The 21,573-nt window shown below is 40.4% G+C and overlaps 1 protein-coding gene across 1 annotated transcript in view; it reads right to left on the bottom strand.

Moving 5' to 3' along the window:
* Positions 1-21,080, bottom strand: part of SLC12A2 (solute carrier family 12 member 2) — a 95,441-nt gene extending 74,361 nt beyond the window's left edge. The window contains exon 1 of the mRNA XM_066274261.1: positions 20,221-21,080. Coding sequence (XP_066130358.1) covers positions 20,221-20,943 — 723 coding nt within the window. The 5' untranslated portion in view covers positions 20,944-21,080. The remainder of the gene's footprint in view (positions 1-20,220) is intronic.
* Between the last annotated feature and the right edge of the window lie 493 nt (positions 21,081-21,573).

The raw sequence follows: 21,573 nt of genomic DNA, 5'->3' as shown, positions 1-21,573 counted from the left end.
GAGCCTCTTCTACCCAGCAATTAAATAGTAAGAGTCCCTTCAACACTTGGTCCCAAACCTGTCTCCTTTTTTCACTTATATTTTCTTTTTAAGGTCATCTCACCAGACCCGTAGCTATAAGCAACATCTAAATGTTGTAAGGATTAAGTGAGGCCCCCCATTCATTTCCAGATTAGACCTCTCCTCTGAATTTCGGCCTGTGTATAAATATTGATGTTGCCACTTGGATATTTCATAACGTTTACTATTCTGATTCTTACCAAATAAGAAATTGTCAATGTGCAATGAACAGCACTTTTCTCTAAATAAAAAAAGTAATTTCTCTTTTTTGATTAGTTATTTCCAAAGCTTTCAGTGAAAATTTAACTATCAAAAAAAGAATTTGACCAGAAAGATATTAAGTCCTTAATAATTAAAATCTTTTATAATGTAAGATGTATTTTAGATTTATTCCTCCTTGCACGTCTTAAATATATATTTACAAAGTGTTCTTAGTTTCCAATATCCAGAAATTAACTTGTCTTTTAACTCACTGATTTATCTTTTATACAACAAAGAACACATTTCAATTCTGCTTGACCCAAGAGAAAACATACTTATAACACAATGACTTGGTTCAATGATTTTTCAATAAAAAAATTCTCATAAAATCAAGCTATTGTTTATTTCCTAACCCTATAATTTTCTTCAGTATTTTAGCTACAGCCTATGATGAAATCAGATTTATTTTAAAAACAATGGTCAAAAATCAATACTTAACCAAGTTTTTAAAAAACTTACAATAAAAAACTTAACTGCGCCTGACCAGGCAGTGGCGCAGTGGATAGAGCATTGGACTGGGATGCAGAGGACCCAGGTTCGAGACCCCGAGGTCGCCAGATTGAGCATGGGCTCATCTGGTTTGAGCAAAAAGCCCACCAGCTTGAACCCAAGGTTGCTGGCTCCAGCAAGGGGTTACTCGGTCTGCTGAAGGCCCGCGGTCAAGGCACATATGAGAAAGCAATCAATGAACAACTAAGGTATTGCAACGCGCAATGAAAAACTAATGATTGATGCTTCTTATCTCTCTCCGTTCCTGTCTGTCTGTCCCTGTCTATCGCTCTCTCTCTGGAAAAAAAAAAAAAAAAACAAAAAAAACAGAACAAAACAAAAAACTTAACTGCTTTAACTAGCTCTGTAATCTCAAAGGCAGGACTGTCTTCTGTGTACATTACATCCTTATCAGTTCCCAAATGTGCATACCAATGTGCTTTTTTCTCATTGTTAAATGCTGTAAGTACACATTACATTAAAATATCAGTTTTTTCTCTTTCTTTGAACATCCCAGTTACTAAGTTCACAAAATTTGTATCTCAGGTGTACTAGGTAGCATAGCATAAGTGGTCTTTGCAATGTCAATAACCAAGGACTTAATACCCATGAAAGATGGTTGTATCGTCATCAAATGACCCATGATCACGTTTTTTTCCAGAGTAAGTTACTAAGATGTTTATCATTGTGCAAAGAGAAATCACGATCATTTAAACAGTGCGACTTCTAAGTTAACAGTTTAAAGTACTAATAAAATACATTTCTGGCAATGTTTATTACCAATCTATTCATTTTCTGTACAAATTTATGCTACTTTTACAGTTTAACTGGTAAAGGTTGGGCTAAAGGGTCCTTTGCTCATCAATTTCAGGCCATAGTAGACAGAAAACAATAGCTTTTTGTTTTGTTGTTGTTTTTTTTAATTTGGAAGGAGAAAATGTTTGGGTTTTTATTTTGTTTTAATATCATTTTAAAGACCAATTGAACAAAGATATATCAAAGTATCTGTTTGGGTCTTAAGGATGCCACAATGTTGTCTACAGGTAGGCTTAAGGATGCTCAAATATGGACTCTCTTTGAAGAGAAATATATTCCATTCCCTTAACCGTACTTAATATATTAAAATGTCCAAAGTAACTACTGATGTTCTATTATTTTCCAATTTTGAATTTGAAGAGAAAATTTTTCTGGGTATAAACCACAATCACATCCTTCCACTCATTCATTAAAATACTTATTAATCAACTTTATCGAGCACCATACTAGGTACTTTCCAGCCCTTCTAGAGTTGATATTTTTATAGTAAAGACTAGAGATGAAAGGTAGGTTTTCTGTCTTTAATCCAGGGTATTTTCCACTATACCCAGTAGCATCTATTAATTTAAGTGCTTAACAGTCAAAAGAAAGTTAGGTGTCTGTTCAATAATACTCTTATCAAGTCAGCCTTCCTGTGAAAATCAGTTTTCTAATCTGTAAAATGGAGATAATGGAATCCTGAGGCTCTCTAAATAAAGACCAATTTGTAATAAGACAGCCACATAAGGCAGCTGAGAATTCTCATGATACAACTTGATAATATTTTAGATTTAAGTGCCAGTGCCACAACAGAAATGTGAAAACGTGACTCTCTTAAGTTATATATTTCAAAAGAATTACTGTATTCCCCATGTTTAAGACATAACTTTTCCCGAGAAACTTGGGGTCTAAAAAACTGGGTGCATCTTATACAGTGGTTAGATTTTTTTACTTGCATTCCCGCTTTTTTGTGCTCATTGTTGAAGACAGTGATTCATCAACACAGATGAGGACAAGCTAATGGATGGGAGCTTTGACAGTGATGAGATGTATGAATTTTATGATGAATAAAACGAGTTGAATAACTTTATGTAATACATTTTTTTTCAAATTTCGAGCCCCCAAATAAGGTGAGTCTTATACATGGGAGAGTCTTATACACTACATGGGGAAATACGGTAGTAGGAAACTTAGTCCTGGGTGGCCTGCCTTTTCAGTGCCTGGCCATTTTCCATCAAGAACAAGATCACACGCAGAGTGAGGGCAGCAGTTCCCCGGAAACAACTCAAGCTCTCAGTGCCCACAGTGCTGCTCCAGTAGCATCTGTTGTGAAAATCAGACCCTTTATATTACGGGAAGATCAAAGTTGTCACCAACTCCTGCAATGAGGGATCCTCCTCCTGTCCCTGAAATACATACTGTCACTTTAGATTATTTAGTCAGGTTGATTTACTGTGAAAAAATGCACATGAATTGTGATGGGGATCTAAATTTTATTTTCCAGATCAGAAAGCTAGACACAGTGTAATTGCCTGGTCTTCATTTGGCAGGGTTAGTCACTGTTTGACTCATATTTTGGGACAGCAGGAAAATGATTAGCCAATACATATAACTTTGTCTTAATGAAAAACTAAAATAATCTCATATTACATTTTTCTTTATTTGCAGTTTTCTTCATCTTCAATAATCACCCTTGTTTATTTTTGTAAACAAATACCTTATCTTATACAATCTTTATAATACTATGTAAGTTAGTGAATTACAATAGTTTAAGAACCACTTTCTAGTGGTGATCCTAAAAGCATATTTTGTTCCTCTAAATAAATGGACCTTTACACAGAAGCACAGACTCACAGTGGGTATCTATTCTGGGCAAGGGAACAAAAGATAGACAAATCAGGCAACTCAGAAAACAGTCCTACTCAAACTTCCCAACTCCCCAGCCATTTCACTCTACCTTGCTTCATCTCTCCTTCCTAACCTACAGACTTCTGACATGGTCCTCATAGAAAGCACAGGAGTTCTGCAAGGAACAGCACCCAAGGGGATTTTTTAAACATCTCTGTGCTTTGTAGATATTCCCCCAGGGTCTCTGATGCTCTGCCCTACAGGACTGTTAAGACAGCTGCACCAGACCACCTATGGAGGAGAAAGAATTACTAGTGTCCAAACATAACCCATCTGGAAGGCGTGTCAGATGTTTAAGTATGAAACTATGTCCTAGACAGATTTGTTGTGGTAGAGAGGATAGGTAAAATAGCCAATCATTTTTAGGTTACCTAGGATGTTATCCACATTAGCTCAAACTAGCAATTCCTTTTAGTCAAATGTTCTAGGCCATACTAGGTTTTTTCTTCCTTTATATGCTTTACCATTGCAACCTCTTGACCTCTGGGCCCACATACACATGCATGCCCTTTCAGGAAACCTTGAAAAATAAACTACCCACACAGAATTCTTGATATTTGTCATTAATATTTTCTTACCACACATAAAGTATTGACATGATTAAAGTAAATGTATTATTTTACATTTTAGAGTGAAGTTTCTGTATTTTTCTAACCATAGATCATGTTCCAATTTCTATTTCTTTTGTTTGAAAATTAACCCTACCCCTCAAACTCCTACCCTTTAAATTAAAAAATTATTAAAAAGAGCTCTAAAATATTTAATTAGCTAATATTACTTCATTGCTAAAATATGGGTTTTAAAGTGTTTCCCCCTGGGGGACATTGTGCTTGCTGCTCCCTCTGCCTATAACACTGTGAGTGTGGCTGGGCTCCTTATCCTTTAGCTCTTAGCTTAGAAGTAGCAACTTCCTTCCCAGTCCACCCAACATACAGTTCCTCCTCATGTAAATAAATTGTAGCATCTCACGCACTGGAATAAAAATGGAATAGCAATGAAAATCAATAAATATAAACACACACATTGAGCAAAGATGGCAGATAAAAATGTACTGTATAATTTCATTAATATAAAATTTTAAAGCAAGCAAAACAAGGCTACAATTGACCTTTGAACAATGCAGAAATTAGGGGGCACCAACCTCCGTGCAGTCAAAAATACATATATAAACTTTGCCTCCCCCAAAATTTAACTGCTAATTGCCTACTATTGATCAGGAGCCTTACCAATAACATAAACTCAGTCGATTAATACATATTTTGTACATTAAATGCATTATATACTATATTCTTAAAGTAAGCTAGAGAAAAGAATATTAAGAAAATTATAAAGAAAATACATTTATAGTATTTATTGAAAAAAAATCCACAAATAAGTGAACCAGCACAGTAAACCTGCATAGTTCAAGAGTCAACTGTAATATTCTTCAAGAATACATGAAGGTGGCCCTGGCCAGTTGGCTTAGTGGATAGAGCATCGACCCAGCATGCTGACTTCCCAAGTTCAATACCAGGTCAGGGCACATATGAGAAGCAACCGTGTACTTTTCTGCCTTTCCTGTCCCCCTTCTCTCTCTCTTCTCCTGTCACAGCCAGTAGCTTGGTTGGTCCGAGCGTCAGCCTCAGGCACTGAGAATTGCTCAGCTAGTCCAAGCGTCAGCCTCAGGCAGTGAGGATAGTTCAGATGATTTAAGCATCGGCCCCAGATAGGGTTTGCTGGGTGAATCCCAGTAGGGGCTCACGCAGGGTTCTGTCTCACTATCTCTCCTCCTCTCACTTAAAAAAATAAAAAAAAAAAATACATAAAGATAGTAAAAGCCTTTTTTTGGGGAAAAAAAATCACAACAAAGGCCCAAGGAAATTATCAAGTCATGACAGCAGCTGCTTTGGCAGAGGGATCAGAAGGAGTGCACTGAGGATTGCTGGGAGTACCAGCAATGTTATACTTCTTGATCTGGGTGGCGATCATTTGATTAAGTTATACATTTCTTTTTTAAATTTTTTTTTCTGCTATATTCCACCACAAAACGAAAGACTTTTAAAAGAGTAAACAAAAATGTGCTAAGTGCTTGGTATGCTGCTTGACATTCACAGAATAAGTGCTAAATAAAGTTTGGGTATTATTATAAACAAGAAATAAGTGTTCCATCATTGCAACTGCAATGATGAGTTTAAATAACTAGATGTTGAATAAGTACATAAAAATAAATGCTGTAAAACATCGTTCATCTAGACATTATACATGGTTTCTTATAATATGATATTGGCAGAATTTAAGATTACCTCTGGAAGAATAGAACAAAAAACAATGACCTTTATATACAAACATGGCATCACTATTCTGCCCGGTGAGAAAGGATTTATCACCTCCTACTTCAGGGGTTGGGAACCTATAGCTCGCGAGCCAGATGTGGCTCTTTTGATGGCTGCATCTGGCTTGCAGACAAATCTTTAATAAAAGAAAATAATAACATTAAAAATATAAAACAGGCCCTGGCCGGTTGGCTCAGCGGTAGAGCGTCGGCCTGGCGTGCAGGGGACCCGGGTTCGATTTCCGGCCAGGGCACATAGGAGAAGCGCCCATTTGCTTCTCCACACCCCCTCCTTCCTCTCTGTCTCTCTTCCCCTCCCGCAGCCAAGGCTCCATTGGAGCAAAGATGGCCCAGGCGCTGGGGATGGCTCCTTGGCCTCTGCCCCAGGCGCTAGAGTGGCTCTGGTTGCAGCAGAGCGACGCCCTGGAGGGGCAGAGCATTGCCCCCTGGTGGGCAGAGCGCCCCCCTGGTGGGCGTGCCGGGTGGATCCCGGTCGGGCGCATGTGGGAGTCTGACTGTCTCTCCCCGTTTCCAGCTTCAGAAAAATACAAAAAAAATAAAAAATAAAATAAAACATTCATTTCCTACTGCTCATGTTCATGGTTGCTGGTGGCTGGAGCCAATCACAGCTGTCCTCCAGGACAACACCAAATTTTTATTGAATAATGTGTATCGTACATGGGTCGTTGTATGGCTCTCACAGAATTACATTTTAAAGTGTGGCGTTCATGGCTCTCTCAGCCAAAAATGTTCCCGACCCCTGTCCTACGCCTTCGGAAATCAATTGGGTACAGTGTGAAGAATGTAGCTTTGATGATCAAGGATCACACTACTAGAAATGTTTTGCAACTTCTCTATAACTAAAACCATGCTTAGTAAAGGGCCGCTCTCTCCCTTCCCTATTTCCTTTAGTGGCAACTTTAAGCATTTTACAGCAGGTTCATGTTGGATTGTATAGTCTGAGAACAGAAGCAAAAACTATCATTATTTCTGGGCCCAGCTTTAATTAAGCAAATTAAATCTCTGTTAGTGACAGCCAAAGGAGTGAGAATCTTTATTTTAGGACACTCTTAATATATAAGAATTTATTGTTTTATTAACAAACATCTTATTATTGATTTAAATAAACCCAAAATTACACTCCAAAAATGTTAATGTTCACCAAAAAATGCTACATTTAAATCCTAAAAACAAACCTCTGAACTGAAGTATTAATAAAGATACTTTCAAAGTAAAAATTTCTAATATATATACTATAGTTTAATAGCATCTGCTTAATACTAGGGTAAGCCAAAATCTTAAAATTAGTTTCATGAAACATAGCCAAATGAATAATTAAGTATGTGTATGCATATGCAAATTTAGATGCCAAAGTTGCTGGGTTTATTCTAACATTTTTTTTCATCAAGTACTAGCCAATTATATTATCCCAAAGTTACCAACATTTCCTATCCGTGCTGTCGGTGATTGGTGTATTCAGTGTAATGTTCCCCATACAGACTACTCTCTCAAAACAAAGTATTGTTTTACAGGAATCCAATCTGCTCTGGTTAACAATGGTCGATTAATATCCAGTGGCATTAATGCAAAGCTCAAAACTCAAGTGCCACAGAGAAAAGTGGATGGTTTGGCCATGTGACTTTACAATGAACCAAGTCAGAACTGCTGACTGCAGTCACAGAGTTCAGTCCTCTACCTAGCCCATCCTTTCCTTTACTAATCATTCAAGACTGAGTTACAATAGAATGCATTAATAATGACATAATTATGTATCATCTCAAATCCTATACAACTTGCTAATGTCAACAAACTAATAACTTGAAAACATTTTAATCCAAATTACCAGTAAATTTGTACCTTCTAGCATTCATTTATATAACAATGTAAACTACATTTCAAATTGTTTTATTTTTAAAATAAGAACCAAAAGTAGTCAAGGATATAAATACATGACTAGTGGAATCATAAATGGGCAAAATATTATAAAAACAATATACATGGAGAAACATAAAAATATTACATTTAGTGCATGGCATGTACTTGGCATTTCATGTATTTCTCACATGAACATACCAATATTTCTCACTATGAAGTATCATTTTCTATAGAAGGGAAACAGGATCAGAGGTGGCAAATATTTTTTCTGAAGGTAACAGCTTAATTATATATGCATGGAAAAGAACCTAGGGCAAGTGGACAAAAAGCAAAGACCAGAAAAGGAAATACTCTTGATAGACAGACAGAGCTGCTCTGGGTGAGATCCTTGAGTTCACTGCCCTTTTTAACTGAGAGCATTTCCCAAATGTACCATATATAACTTAGAAGGCTGTAAGTGAAGTCTTAAACTATCAGAGAAGAGAGCCCAAAAGCCAGCAGATGAATGAAAATTAAGTGGGAATCTCTAGGAAAAAACTGGAATGATAGCAAGAGTAAACCTCAAATCTCAGCTGACAACTAAATGACACAGGTGTAGAAGAGACCACCCTCCGTCCCCCAGGAGCCAGGCTCAAAAAGCAGCAGCTGGAACCATAACCCAGAACAAGAGACATCAGCTACCCATAAGGGGAAGAAGACTCAGTTCAAAGTTTGAACCTAGGCAAGTTAAGTACCCGTTAGAACAAAAATCAATAATCCTTAGAAGATGATAAACAACAACCACAACCTAAAGTCACTACAATGTATTATCTACATTTCCAGTTTTTACCTGAAAGTATTACTAAACAGGAAAATATAACCCATAATCAGAAAGGGAAAAAAATCTTAAAAAATAACTCCAGCATCTACCACTTACTGGCTGTCAGACATGGGCAAGTTACTATTAACCTCTGAGTTTGTCTATCTGTAAACTACCTTGTTTGGAAGGCTATTGTGCCTAGACAAGAGAGAGCTCCTGCAATATGGGAGATGTTCAATAATAGGCATCTTAATACAATTTAGTATTCAATTACCTAATGGTTAAAGTCAGATCTCTGATTGTTAGCACTTGTTTATATAAGTGTATTTCAAAGTTGATAATCAGCACATCAAAGAAAATAACTATATATTACAGTCACAGGGACAACCAAAGATTAAGACTCACAACATGGTCTGGGACACTGGCTCTCAATCTGGCTTTCTGGGAATCACCAGAAAGCTTTTCAAAAGCTACTTACATATAATTTTTCTTCAAGTGATTCTTTTAGATATTTGGGAATCACTGGTCTGAAAGAAAAGGACAGCGAGACAGAGACCTAATTTCAAAAAAGATTCAGCTTCACCAAGAATTAGTTATGTGGCTTTAGGCAAATCACAACCTTGCAAAATGTGACTGCTACTCCAAGACCTTCTGAAAACCCAACTCCATAGATAGATTTGAAGACCAGATACAGGTAAGTAGTCTTAAGAGTGTTTTAGAAACTCTTAACAGTTTATACAATATTAAGAAATTCTACCCTGGCTGGGTAGTTACTTAGTTAGAGCATTGTCCTGATATGCCAGGGTTGTGGGTTAGGGCACATATAAGAATCACCCAAGAATGCATAAATAAGTGGAACAACAAATTAATGTTTCTCTCTTTCTCTCCCTTCTTCTCTAAAAAAACAAAACAATTTTTTTAAAAAAAGAAAATTGTACATAGCCTTTCCAATTTAAGACCAGATCTTAATTCGATAGAAAAACATAAATTCCACTAGTTCAACAAATACTGCACTAAGAAAAAGAATTCCATGCAAAATTAGAAGAAAATCTGAATGTTAATAATTTTAAACTAGTGGTGCCTAATGTGAAAGAAAAGAAAAAGGAGGAATGAGGAAAGGGGAAAATGGTCCCTTGAACTGTATAACTGTAACCTCTGTGATGAAGGAAATGTCCTATATTTCCACTGTCCAATACAACAGCCATCAGCCCTTAAAATGTGGCTCAAGTCTGGCCTGTGGTGGCACAGTGGATAAAGCGTCAACCTGGAATGCTGAGGTCTCAGGTTCGAAACCCTAGGCTTGCCTGGTCAAGGCACATATGGGAGTTGATGCTTCCTGCTTGTCCCCCACTTCTTTCTCTCTCTTTCCTCTCTAAAATGAATAAAATGTAAAAAAAAAAATGTGGTTCAAGTAACTGAACTGAATATTTTAATTTAAACTGAGTTTAATAACAACATGTGACTAGTGATTAAGGTATTAAAAAACAGAACCCTAGAACATTTAAAACTTTAGGTCATAGTTTTGGGAGACATAGATAGGGAAATGCAGATGTAATGGAAGAAAAATACTTAACATTCTATTTATAAGAAACTGTCTTGTATTTCTTTTTGAAGATTTTTCTACTAGAAAAAGAGATATCCATAGTGAAACTGAGGAGTCCAAATCTTTGGAAGTAACACCAACTAGGAGTCAGAATATTTGCAGCAGGCTGCAACCCTGGTTCTGCCACTTAAAGGCCCTATGATTCTGTACAAGTTACTTAGCATTTTTTTTTTTTTTGGCTCCATTGTTTCTTTTTTTTTTTTCTTAATTTTTAAAAAAATTATTTATTTACTTTTTTAGAGAGGAGAGGGAGAGACAGAGAGAGAGAGAGAGAGAGAGAGAGAGAGGAGAGACAGAGAGAGAGAAGGGGGGAGGAGCTGGAAGCATCAACTCCCATATGTACCTTGACCAGGCAAGCCCAGGGTTTTTTGAACCAGCGAACCTCAGCATTTCCAGGTCGACGCTTTATCCACTGCACCACCATAGGTCAGGTTACTTAGCATTTTTGCACCTTAAATACCAACTGTGCAAATTGGGGCAGTTTGCCAATCAAATGACCTATAGATTCTAGATAACAAATGTAAGGTATAAAAGCATTTAAGATTCTTTTGTGCTATTTTAAAAACACAAATTCTATTATTCAACATATATTGAGGGTCTGCTGTGTCGTGCCTATATGTAAGGTACTACAAACATGATAAAGTCATAAACATAGGCTATTTTTCATTGAACATAAAGTCAACTCAAGTTGATTCAGATAATTGTATGAATAAATATACTATCACTAAGTGAAATAAGAGCTTGAAGGAAAAAGGAGTTTGTCCTACACTGAAGGACAATAAGCCTTCTTCTTTGAAGAAATAAAGATTAATGTGAAATCTTTAAACTGAAAAGTTAACTGTGTGTATGAGGGAGAAGGAATTCATGGTCAGTATCACAAATAGTTCCTATGGCCAAAGGAAAGTATTGTGTCATTGAGTAATTTTCACACTGAAGAAGTAGGCCAGAGCTAGAGAATGCAGAGCTAGTTTTAAGCCAAGGGGTGACATAATCAATTTTGTTTTGAAAAGATTATTCTGGGGACAATAGTGATGGGAGGCCATAGTGAATTAGGGGAACCCAGTTACTGTAGGAGGGACATGCGGGCAGTTGGGTCTAAGATGGTAGAAGTGAAGATAAAAAGAATATTTAGGAAATAAAGGTGATAGAACTCAGTGATGAACTGGATACGGAGAAATGAGAAAGTGTCAAGGATGACTCATAGGTTTCTCACTTGTGCACTATGACGAGTTGTGGTACCATTCACGGAGACATAGAACACACTGAAAGAAAGCCTGGGTTGTTTGGTTTCTGAAAGGGGAGGGAGGCAATCATAAGTTTGTGAGTCTGGGGTGCCTTTGAGATACAAAGCAAAAATGTTCAGCAGGTATTGGATGCCAAGAACTCCGAAAAGGGGGCATGCATGGGAATCTTTAGCAAAGAGACAGAGAATATAGCATAAAGAAGAAAAGCCAGAATCAAGCCTTGAGGCTAAGTTTAGAGATAACGGAAACTGCCAAAGATACTAGGCTGAAAAAGCCAGAGAGGAAGAAGAAAAATGAAGACAGAATGGGATAATGGAAGCCAAGGAAGTGATAAGAAAACTTCAAAACATCAAATGCTGCTGAAAGGGTGAATGCTGCTTGGGGTGGGGAAGTGTCCTGGAATTGGTGATAAGGATGGAGGTGACTGGTGACCTGAACCAGAACTATTTAGGTGAAATGATGGGGTAGAAGTCATACTACAGGAGATGGTCATGGGTCCCTTTAACTCTTTGAGTAATGAGTTCTATTTCAAAAAATGGAAATAGTTCCAGTTCCAGTTTTATTAACTTAAAATCATGTTTGTTTGTTAACCAATTTATGGAAACAAGAACATACATTTGCCTTTTTAAAAAATGTTGCTTTACATGTTTTTAAAATAAAAATTTTTGTTACAATCATACTCTGGATGGTCAGGAGGCATGAGGACAATGTGAACGTTCGTACTACTCAAAGGGTTAAGTCCTCCTCCACTAATCAAAGCCAGCCCTGCCAAGCCAGATACCCACAAAAACTGCAAAACGATTTGCATACTAAACTGGAAGATACACCGATGAACTAATTCATAGCAACCCAACAAATAACCAGGCCAGTGGTTTTTAGAATTCTTAACCTAAAATGTTCAGGAACAGCATAGTGAATATTTACTTATGTATGTATGCCTTTATTTATTTTACTGGGATAACATCGTTAATAAAATTATATAGGTTTCAGATATACAATTCTTTAATACATTATCGGCATATTGTTTTGTGTGTTCACCACCCCCATAGTGAACATTTAAAGCAGAGAAAGTTCTGAGCCCATAATTAGCTTCTGCTGAAAGACAACATACCACTCCACTAAGCTATTTTTACTTTTCAGATTTTCCCCTCTAATTAGAAATCCCCAAGTTCTTTATCAGCTCCATGGTTTGCATAATGGCTTTAAGAGCACTGGTACTGGTTCTAGTGAAAAATGGAATAATAAAGCCACTGGCCAATTAAAGCTTTCATATTTTAAATAGGAAGTCATTGACATGGGTTTTTTTTGTGTGTGTGTGTATTTTTTTTTTTTTTTCTGAAGCTGGAAATGGGGAGAGACAGTCAGACAGACTCCGCATGTGCCCGACAGGGATCCACCCGGCTTGCCCACCAGGGGCGAGGCTCTGCCCACCAGGGGGCGATGCTCTGCCCCTCCGGGGCGTTGCTCTAGCGAGCAACCAGAGCACCTGGGGCAGAGGCCAAGGAGCCATCCCCAGGGCCCGGGCCATCTTTGCTTCAATGGAGCCTTGGCTGCAGGAGGGGAAGAGAGAGACAGAGAGGAAGGAGAGGGGGAGGGGTGGAGAAGCAAATGGGCGCTTCTCCTGTGTGCCCTGGCTGGGAATCGAACCCGGAACTTCTGCACGCCAGGCCGACGCTCTACCACTGAGCTAACCGGGACATGTTTTTAATTTCACTATTTTAAGTAGTTTTCCTTGTTGTCCATCCCTCAACACTTTCACTTGATGGAATCAATCCATTAGTTTGCACCCCTTTGTAGTCTATATACTTGAAAAACTACTGACTTTCATGGCTTTACCTAAGTTTGAGGCATAAAAGCACATTTTTATAGGACTACTGAAAACCCGGGTTTTAAAGTTATTATATTTCACTAATCACTATGTGAAATTTTATGTCTGCTTTATCATAGAACCAATTTTCAGAATGAAATCCAACTCTTGAGTCTACCTCCAAACCCTGCTCTTTTCAGTCTTCCCCATCTCCGTACCTATAGACTCCGTTATAGCCAGGGGAAAACCCAGACATGAACATTTCTATACACCTCCTTCTCCAAACCATCAGCAAATCCCAGTAATTCTCCCTTTCAAACATGCCCAGTTTCCGAACACTTCTGTCTCAAACACTATAATCTTAATAAAAGTCCTATGATCTTGACTAAAACAGTGCAATAGGCTTTTAACTGGTCTCCCAGCTTCCACCATTACACCCTTATAGTATATTCTCCACAGAGCAATCAAAACAATATTTTTAAAAGTCAGATCATGTCATATCTGTGCTCAAAACCTTCCATGGCTCCCTACATCACAGAGTAATATGCTAAGTCTTCATCATGATCTATAAGGTTCTATGCTACAGGGGGTCGAATTATGACAGGCTCGACATATGTTTCGAGTTTACAACACTCACTCCCATAGAAACTTAAAAAATTGAGACTGAGTGTTTCAACTTACTCGTTCTTTTGTCATTTTTTCTGTTACAGTGCAGTGTCCAGTACAGTATGTTTGTGTCCTTTTCCTTTCTCTGTGGCTTAGTTGTGGTTTTATGTTCTAGATTATTTTACAACTGTGTTAGGATAGGTAAGTGACTTAGGCTAGGGTGGGTTTCGACTTACACCAAAACTTGAGTTACATCACTGCTGTAGGAACAGAACAGTGTTGTAACCCAAGGACCCCCGTATTTGTTCCTCACTACTGCTTTGATTTGCTCTCTATCACTCTCCTGCCCTCGTCACTCCAGTCTTGGTGGCTTCCTTGTTTCTCAATCACACCCACCAACATCTCAGGGTGTTGGTGTTTGCAGTTCTCTGCGTAGGGTGGTCTTCTCCTCAGGCACTTTGCATGGGGTGATCTCTTACTCCCTTCTAGTATCTGCTCCCATATCAGAGGCTTTTTCTAACCAGTCTAAAACAGCAATCACCATTCATCCACCCTCCAATTTCTTCACAATTACATCTGACCTATAGTGTCTCCTGCCATTAGAATGAAAGCCCCAGAGTTTTATTGTGCTCATTGATGTATCCCCAGCACTTAGAATAGTATTGTTGGTACTTAATAAGGATTTGCTGAATAATCAAATTCATATTCTTTTCACTTCATCATGGAATCAATTTCATTAGTACTATAGACTTCCCAAAAACATACATGAAACATGTAATTAGGAATTAATGAAAACAAACACATTGAATATATAAGAACCATGAAACACTATTTTGGCCCTTTAGATTCCAACTGCACAGGATTGGAAATGTGAGTAAACACAAATACACAAAGAGAAAGCATTAATAATGATAACATATTATTTTCCACATTTTATGCCAAAATTTATCTTTCCTTCTACCCAGGCAGTCAATTGGAATATACTTGGGGAAAGCATCCAGTATTATGGATAAACCAAATGTCAGTTCGGGAGGCATGGGTTTATCACAGGGTAAAGCCTGTGATAAAATTGTCAGATAGTCCAAGTTTGACTTACCACATGCAAGTACGGTATTTCTTACCAGGGTTGTACCTTTACTCAATCCTGGAGCTACTCCTTACCCCAGAGATGTGGCCCATTCTTGTTCCTCCTGGGTGAGCTTAAAGAACTCAAGCTATGTACTGAAGTAATCAGTAGTGTGTGGAATTTCTTGCCCAAGAATCAACACAGCCACTCAGGAGCAGCTACAGGATTTAGGGAAATAACATACTTGTTTATGTTTTACAGAAAGACCTTGTTAGGTGGAAGGAATTGTCCACCTTGATACATTCAATGACCAATCTTCATTCAGTACCTATTTTCTGTATGGAGATGAAAGAGACACAACTTCAGATCCTAGTGTAAGAGACAGCCGTATCAAACATCAAGAATTCCTCTTCATTTATCTGCTATGTAATTATTCCACTCTTGGGAGGTCAGGGTACAGAGGTGATGGTGGTAATCCCCAGTGTGTCCCCTCTCAACATCCCTGCCTTCTCAGAGCAGGTCTGGGCGGATAGGCAGGAGGAAAAAATAAGAAAGAGGAGTTACTATGTCCTTTCATTAAAGTCAGCAAAACTTGATGTGAATTCCATCTGCACCTCTTTCCAGGAGTGACATTCAGCAATTTCTTCAGTTTCTGAGTCCATTTCATCATAAGTAAAATGTGTACAAGACCTATTTCTTATGAATAAAATATATAATGAGCTCAGTAAGACCTAAAAGACATTTGATATAGTTGCTCTCTTTAACTCTCCCTTTTTATTTATCTTTATTTATTGATTTTAGAAAGCAAGGAAGGGAGACAAAGAGACAGACAGACAGAAACATCAATCTGTTCCTGTATGTGTTCCGACCAGGTATTGAACCCACTTATTCATGAAAAAGGCTAACACAGGCCACATACAAAGATCTGACATACCACCAACAAAAGGCTTCCAAGCCTTGGCCTAAGAACAAACAACTGTGTCTAGGTAATGCTACCTTTTAAAACTGTTTTTTTTTTTTTTTAATACTGCTTTAAATCCAGTAGGAGCTGCCTGACCAGGCGGTGGCGCAGTGGATAGAGTGTCAGACTGGGATGCAGAGGACCCAGGTTCGAGACCCTGAGGTCGCTAGCTTGAGTGCAGGCTCATCTGCTCACCAGCTTGGACCCAAGGTCACTGGCTTGAGCAAGGGGTTACTTGATCTGCTGAAGGCCCACAGTCAAGGCACATAGGAGAAAACAATCAATGAACAACTAAGGTGTCCCAATAAAAAACTGATAATGGATGCTTCTCATCTCTCTCCGTTCCTGTCTGTCTGTCCCCATCTATCCCTCTCTGACTCTCGCTCTGTCTCTGTAAAAAAAAATAAATAAATAAATAATACAGTAGGAGCTATTATCAATTGTCTACCCTTGGTCGGCAAACTGCAGCTTGCGAGCCACATGCGGCTCTTTGGCCCCTTGAGTGTGGCTCTTCCACAAAATACCACGTGCGGGCGCTACCTCGATAAGGAATGTACCTACCTACATAGTTTAAGTTTAAAAAATTTGGCTCTCAAAAGAAATTTCAGTCGCTGTACTGTTGATATTTGGCTCTGTTGACTAATGAGTTTGCCGACCACTGGATACTTTTCCACATTTGATAACCACGCTTTCCATCATACATCTTGAAGTTGTCCATCTAACACTTCTTTGCTTACCCTCTTTTTCTTTTTCCTCTTGTAGGGAGGAGAATCACTACCTTGGGGTTATTTTTTAAATATTTAAAAAGTCAATTCTTGGCATCAGCTTTTAGAGTTTCTGCCTTCTTTAAAACTCTCTTCTCTCAGCTTCCCTGACACTACTCTTCTAGCTATTTCTGACCAGCCTTCACAGCTCCTCCTTAATTTCTTCAACCCCTAACAGACCTGCAGACATTCCCTAGGCCCAATCCCAGACCCTGTACCTGTTCTCTTTACCCAATCTCCTTTTTAAATAATTTCATGCACAACCTTAGACACTACATATAAACACACAGTCTAAAAAATATATATATATATATTTCTGCTCCCCTCCCTCATGATTCATGGACTAAGGTGTTTTACAGGCTACTCAACAGAATTCTTCCTTTACTGCCCCAAATCTATTCTTTCTATAGTCTTTCCCATCTCAGGCAACAGTATTGCTATCTATTCAGTTGCTGGAGTCTAAAACCTGAGAATCAGCTTCTCTTTCACTCCAACATCCAATTCAATCTGCCACTAAGCCTTATTATCTGCAACCCAGACCACAGTAATAGTTTGGGTCTTCCTGCTTCCATTCTTGCCCTGCCAATCCATTCCCCAGCCAGTGATGTTAAAATAGATCATGTTGCTACCTCACACAAAATCCTTCAATTACTTCTGACAACATTAATAGTAAAATCTTACACTTACAGTTCTTTGGCTATACCACTCTCTCACCTCACTACCTTCACATATGTTGTTCCTTCCACCTGGAATGTTTTCCTACCCATCATCAAGTTATCCTTCCAGGTTTCAGCTTCAATCACACTTCTTGTCAAAGGCCTCCCCAACCCCAACTAAAATTACGTCCAGTTATATCCTCACTAACAGCCTATAGTTTTCTTATCCAACACTGGGGAAAAAAGAAGTTTGAAACTATGTATGTATATAACTATTTGGTTAGTGCATGTCTAAACTGAGTCAGTATCTGTTTCCCTAATCACTGCATCATTCCCCAGTGCCAGAGCCATGTGTCCAACACCTAAGAAACTCCTCTCCACAATAAATATTTTATAAACAGAGAACTCACGAGTCCTGGCCCTAGAGTGCTGCTTTATACAGCAAGATACACCACGGATATTTATTTCCCTTCAGTTGGATTTTTAGGCAAAATACTTTTAAAAAAAATCATAGTGCTGGGCAATGACAGGAATTCAAGTATAAGGACAAGTTCCCTAACAAGTTACTGGAGTGCTTGTTTTTTTACTTCTTTATTCTTCCATAGTTTATAGCACAAAGTCATTTCCATGGCAGATACTTAGGTATGTGGTGACCAAAGTACTATATGATAATCAATGAAGTGCTAGAACTAAATGTTAAAAAATTCTGATTATGGTTCACTGAGGGCTAGAAGCATTAGAAAAGCTTTTAGGTAGAACTCAAACTAGACAGGATGAGGAGGAACTTTTGCTGATCTGACCAACCTATACTATCACTCCTTTCCTGCCCTCCATCAGCAGTGGTGTAGCCAAAGTTTGTTCTCAACACAAAACATTTCTTTAACCCATTTGCTAAATTCTGAACAAAATTATCTTCAATATGAGGTTTTATATTAGTTAACCTAATAAACCTTTTTTTGGCCACAAAGGACTCGAGTGGTAGAAGATCAAAAACTTCAAAGAATTCATTATACCACTCTGACCATAACATTTTATAATATATACTACATTCATCTAATAATGTAGGAATTAAAAGGATCTAAATTGAAATCTGAGAGTTTATGTACTTTCTGAAAGGCCAATATAAGATGAAAATCATAATTACACTATTATTTTCCAAGCACTGCACATGGGGCTTTATGTGCATTCTTTTTTTTCTAATCTTCATAATAACCCTGCAAGCTGAAGAGCTGAGGCTGAAAAGCGGAGTGACGTCAAGTACTACTATCCAGCTTACAATACAGGCATTCTTTCCTACACACTGTCAACTGAGCCCAAAGTGTAAAAACAAACAAAAATACCCCGATCTTTTGGGGATCTTCAAATGCTTTGTTACTGAGAGAATTTAATTTAAAATAACAAAAACTTCCCTAGGAAGCATACAAGTTCAAGGAATATAACATCCTTTAATTTAAAAAGCCTTCCTAAAATTTATGGGTAAATATAGTGCTTTACTGCTAAATTACTCAGCTTTGATGAAATGAATCTGAAATATACCTGTATAATATTTTCAATAAGTTCTCTTAAAAAAGGAAAGTTACCAGCTACATATCTAATTTATAAAATTTCTGAGTTTTGAAAGGAAAAAATAGATTTGAGAAACTACAGCAGTATGAATAAGTGTTATAAAACCTTTTTCTTATAACAATATACAATAGAGTAACAGGAGTAGTATTATCCAAAGCTGAATGATTATCAGGCTTCTAATCAATAAGCTGTAAGGGTTGAGACTTCTGTAATTATTTCAAACTATATTAATGCTACATTATCAAACACTGGGACAAGTAGTCTTATATGAAAATGTATGAGAACAAATAATCATATCAAAAAGAAACTGCAGTCCTGGCTGGATAGCTTAGTTGGTTAGAGCATCATCTTGCAGCACAGAGGTTACTGGTTCGATTACTGGTCAGGGCACATACAGGAACAGATGAATGTTTCTCTCTCTCTCTCACTAAAGTCAATAAATAAAATTAAAAAAAAAGAAATTGCATACTTATGTATTTCAACATTTCCATATTATGAAAAGTTGTGATCTTTTCAATCTGTATGGTACCAACTCTTTGCATTCATCAAAATTCCATCAATGTAGTCATTACACATTGTACAAGCAAACTTCAAGTGATCCCAACTTTAAAAAAGTTAAATATTAACTGAATCTCAAAAGCATCAATGTTATCTTGAAATAACAATTTTGTACCCTAAAGAAATAAAAGTTATATGTGGCCATAAAATAGAATTACAGAAACAGACTTCCTCCATAGAAAAAAAACCTCTCAATCTCTCTCAACTCTGTGCCCCCTCCCCCGCCTTTTTTTACTAGTTTCCCCCCCCCCCAAAAGGTTGGCACTAAAAACAGATTTATGCCATTATCAGAAACAGCACGTCCCAAGATTTATGATCTTTGCATATTCAAGATTGCAGGAATTGAGCTTTAATAATTCATGGACCACAAACACACCCTGTTAAGATTTTTTCCCGTAAACACTAAAGTCCCCACTCTCGGGACCCCTAATGGGTGTACATAAGCCTTAAAATACAGCCTTTAAAAAGGACACAGGTGGTAGGTGTGCTCTCCACTCTCGGCTGAGAGGCGTCCTCACCTAGAGCTCTTGCACATTCCCTTCCCGGGGTCCACAGACATAACTGTCATTCAGAGATGGTAATTGTTAAGCGCGGGTGAGAAACAAGGCGCACACGAGACATATAACTGGATGGGGAAGGTTGTTAAATGCAGCCTCTCCTGTATCACGTAACCAGCCTAACCCGCTGCAAACTTTTAAGAGATTAAGTTACATTCCTCTGCAATTCCACCCTTGACAGCTGAATCCAGAGATGCCAGCGCGTCGTGCGTGTCCATTCCCGCCACCTCACTGGTGGAGAGCCGGGGCCACATCCCGCGGGCAGCGCAGACCAGTGTGGGGCAGGAGGGAGGGCTGGCGAGAGGGCTGCAGGGAGAGGGCCGGGAGAGCTCACCTTTTCCAGCTCATCGTGAAGCTCCGCTAGGCTGGGCCGGAGCAACTTCTCGCCCAGCTGCGCTACCGTGTGCCGGTAGTGGTCGATCCTGGGCACGGCGTCCATGGTGTTGTGGCCGAAGGTGCGCAGGTAGTAGGTGTTGGTGTGAGTGTCATAGTAGTAGTGCTGGTGGTGCCCACTGCCGCCGCCCGAGTGCAGGCTGCTGCCCTCGCTCAGCACTGTGTCCCCGCCGTTCTGGAAGCTCACGTTGGGCCCGTCGCCTCCGATCCCCGCCGCATCCGACAGGCTCTCCTCCGCCGACGAAGAGGCAGCTGGGTCCACGAAGTTCACACGGAAGCGGCCCTTGGCTTCCTCGCTGCCTTTCGCCGGCCCGCTTTCGCTGCTGGCTTTCCCGTCCACGGAGGTTCCCTTGCTCGCAGACCCGACACCAGCCGCCGCCACCGCGGCAGCCCGCCCCGCGTTCTCGGAAACCAGGTCCACCTGGAAGCGGCTCTGGCTCGGGGTGGGCCCCAGGGGTCTGCCCAGCCCGTCCCCAGCCGCCGCGGTGCCCTCGCCGCGGACCCCGTCGCCGCCGCGGCTAGCGGCCGCAGCATCCTCCCGCGCAGAGTGCACGGCGCCGCCGGGCCGGTCCACCCTAGGGGCGGCTGCGCCCGCTGGAGGCGTCTCTCCGACCCCGGCCAGCCTCGGGGCGCCGGAGGAGGGCGCCGTAGGCCCCGGCTCCATCGCCGCCCGACCCTCGGCGGACACGGAGAGCCTGGCGGACGTCGCGGGCTGCGAGCCCTCCGCGTCCCTGGCCGGCGGTGTCCGCGGCCGCAACGCCGGATGAGCAGCCGCTCCCCCTCCGCCCGCTCTCCGCCGCTAGCCCGTGCCGGCACGAGGCCGCCGGCAGCCGAGTCCGCTCGCGAGTGCAGCAGGCGCGGGGCGGGTTCCGCTGTTTAAAGCCTCGGCGGAGCCGCGGCAGTGGCGGCTCCGCTGCAGCACGCGGGGGGCGGGGCCCGAGGCTCCTCCACCCCTCAGCCCGCCCACCCGCGGTCCCGCAGTGACGCCCGGCGGCCGGTCCCCGGGTTCCCCGGCCCCCTGGGGTCCTGAGCGACCCCACACCAGAGCGAGCCGCGCAAGGGAGGGGTCCGGCCGGTCACCTCCTGCCGGGCTTCGGGCTGCGCGATCAGGAGTGGCCGCGCGCTGCCTGACCGCGGTCGCCGGGAAGATCGCCGCGCCGCCACCTCCTCTTCCGTCGCCCTCCTCTCACCCGCCACCTCCACCTCCCTCCCCCGCCCGCTCTGCGGTGCTGAGGAGCGGGTCCCCCGGCCGCCGCCTCCTCTCCCCGCCCTGGGGCTGCGCGTCTGCGGGCCG

Source organism: Saccopteryx bilineata, chromosome 4 (assembly GCF_036850765.1).
Source record: "Saccopteryx bilineata isolate mSacBil1 chromosome 4, mSacBil1_pri_phased_curated, whole genome shotgun sequence".
Lineage (NCBI taxonomy): Eukaryota > Metazoa > Chordata > Mammalia > Chiroptera > Emballonuridae > Saccopteryx > Saccopteryx bilineata.
The sequence above is the reverse complement of the archived record's forward strand: the minus strand, read 5'-3'. Positions and strand labels throughout refer to the sequence as shown.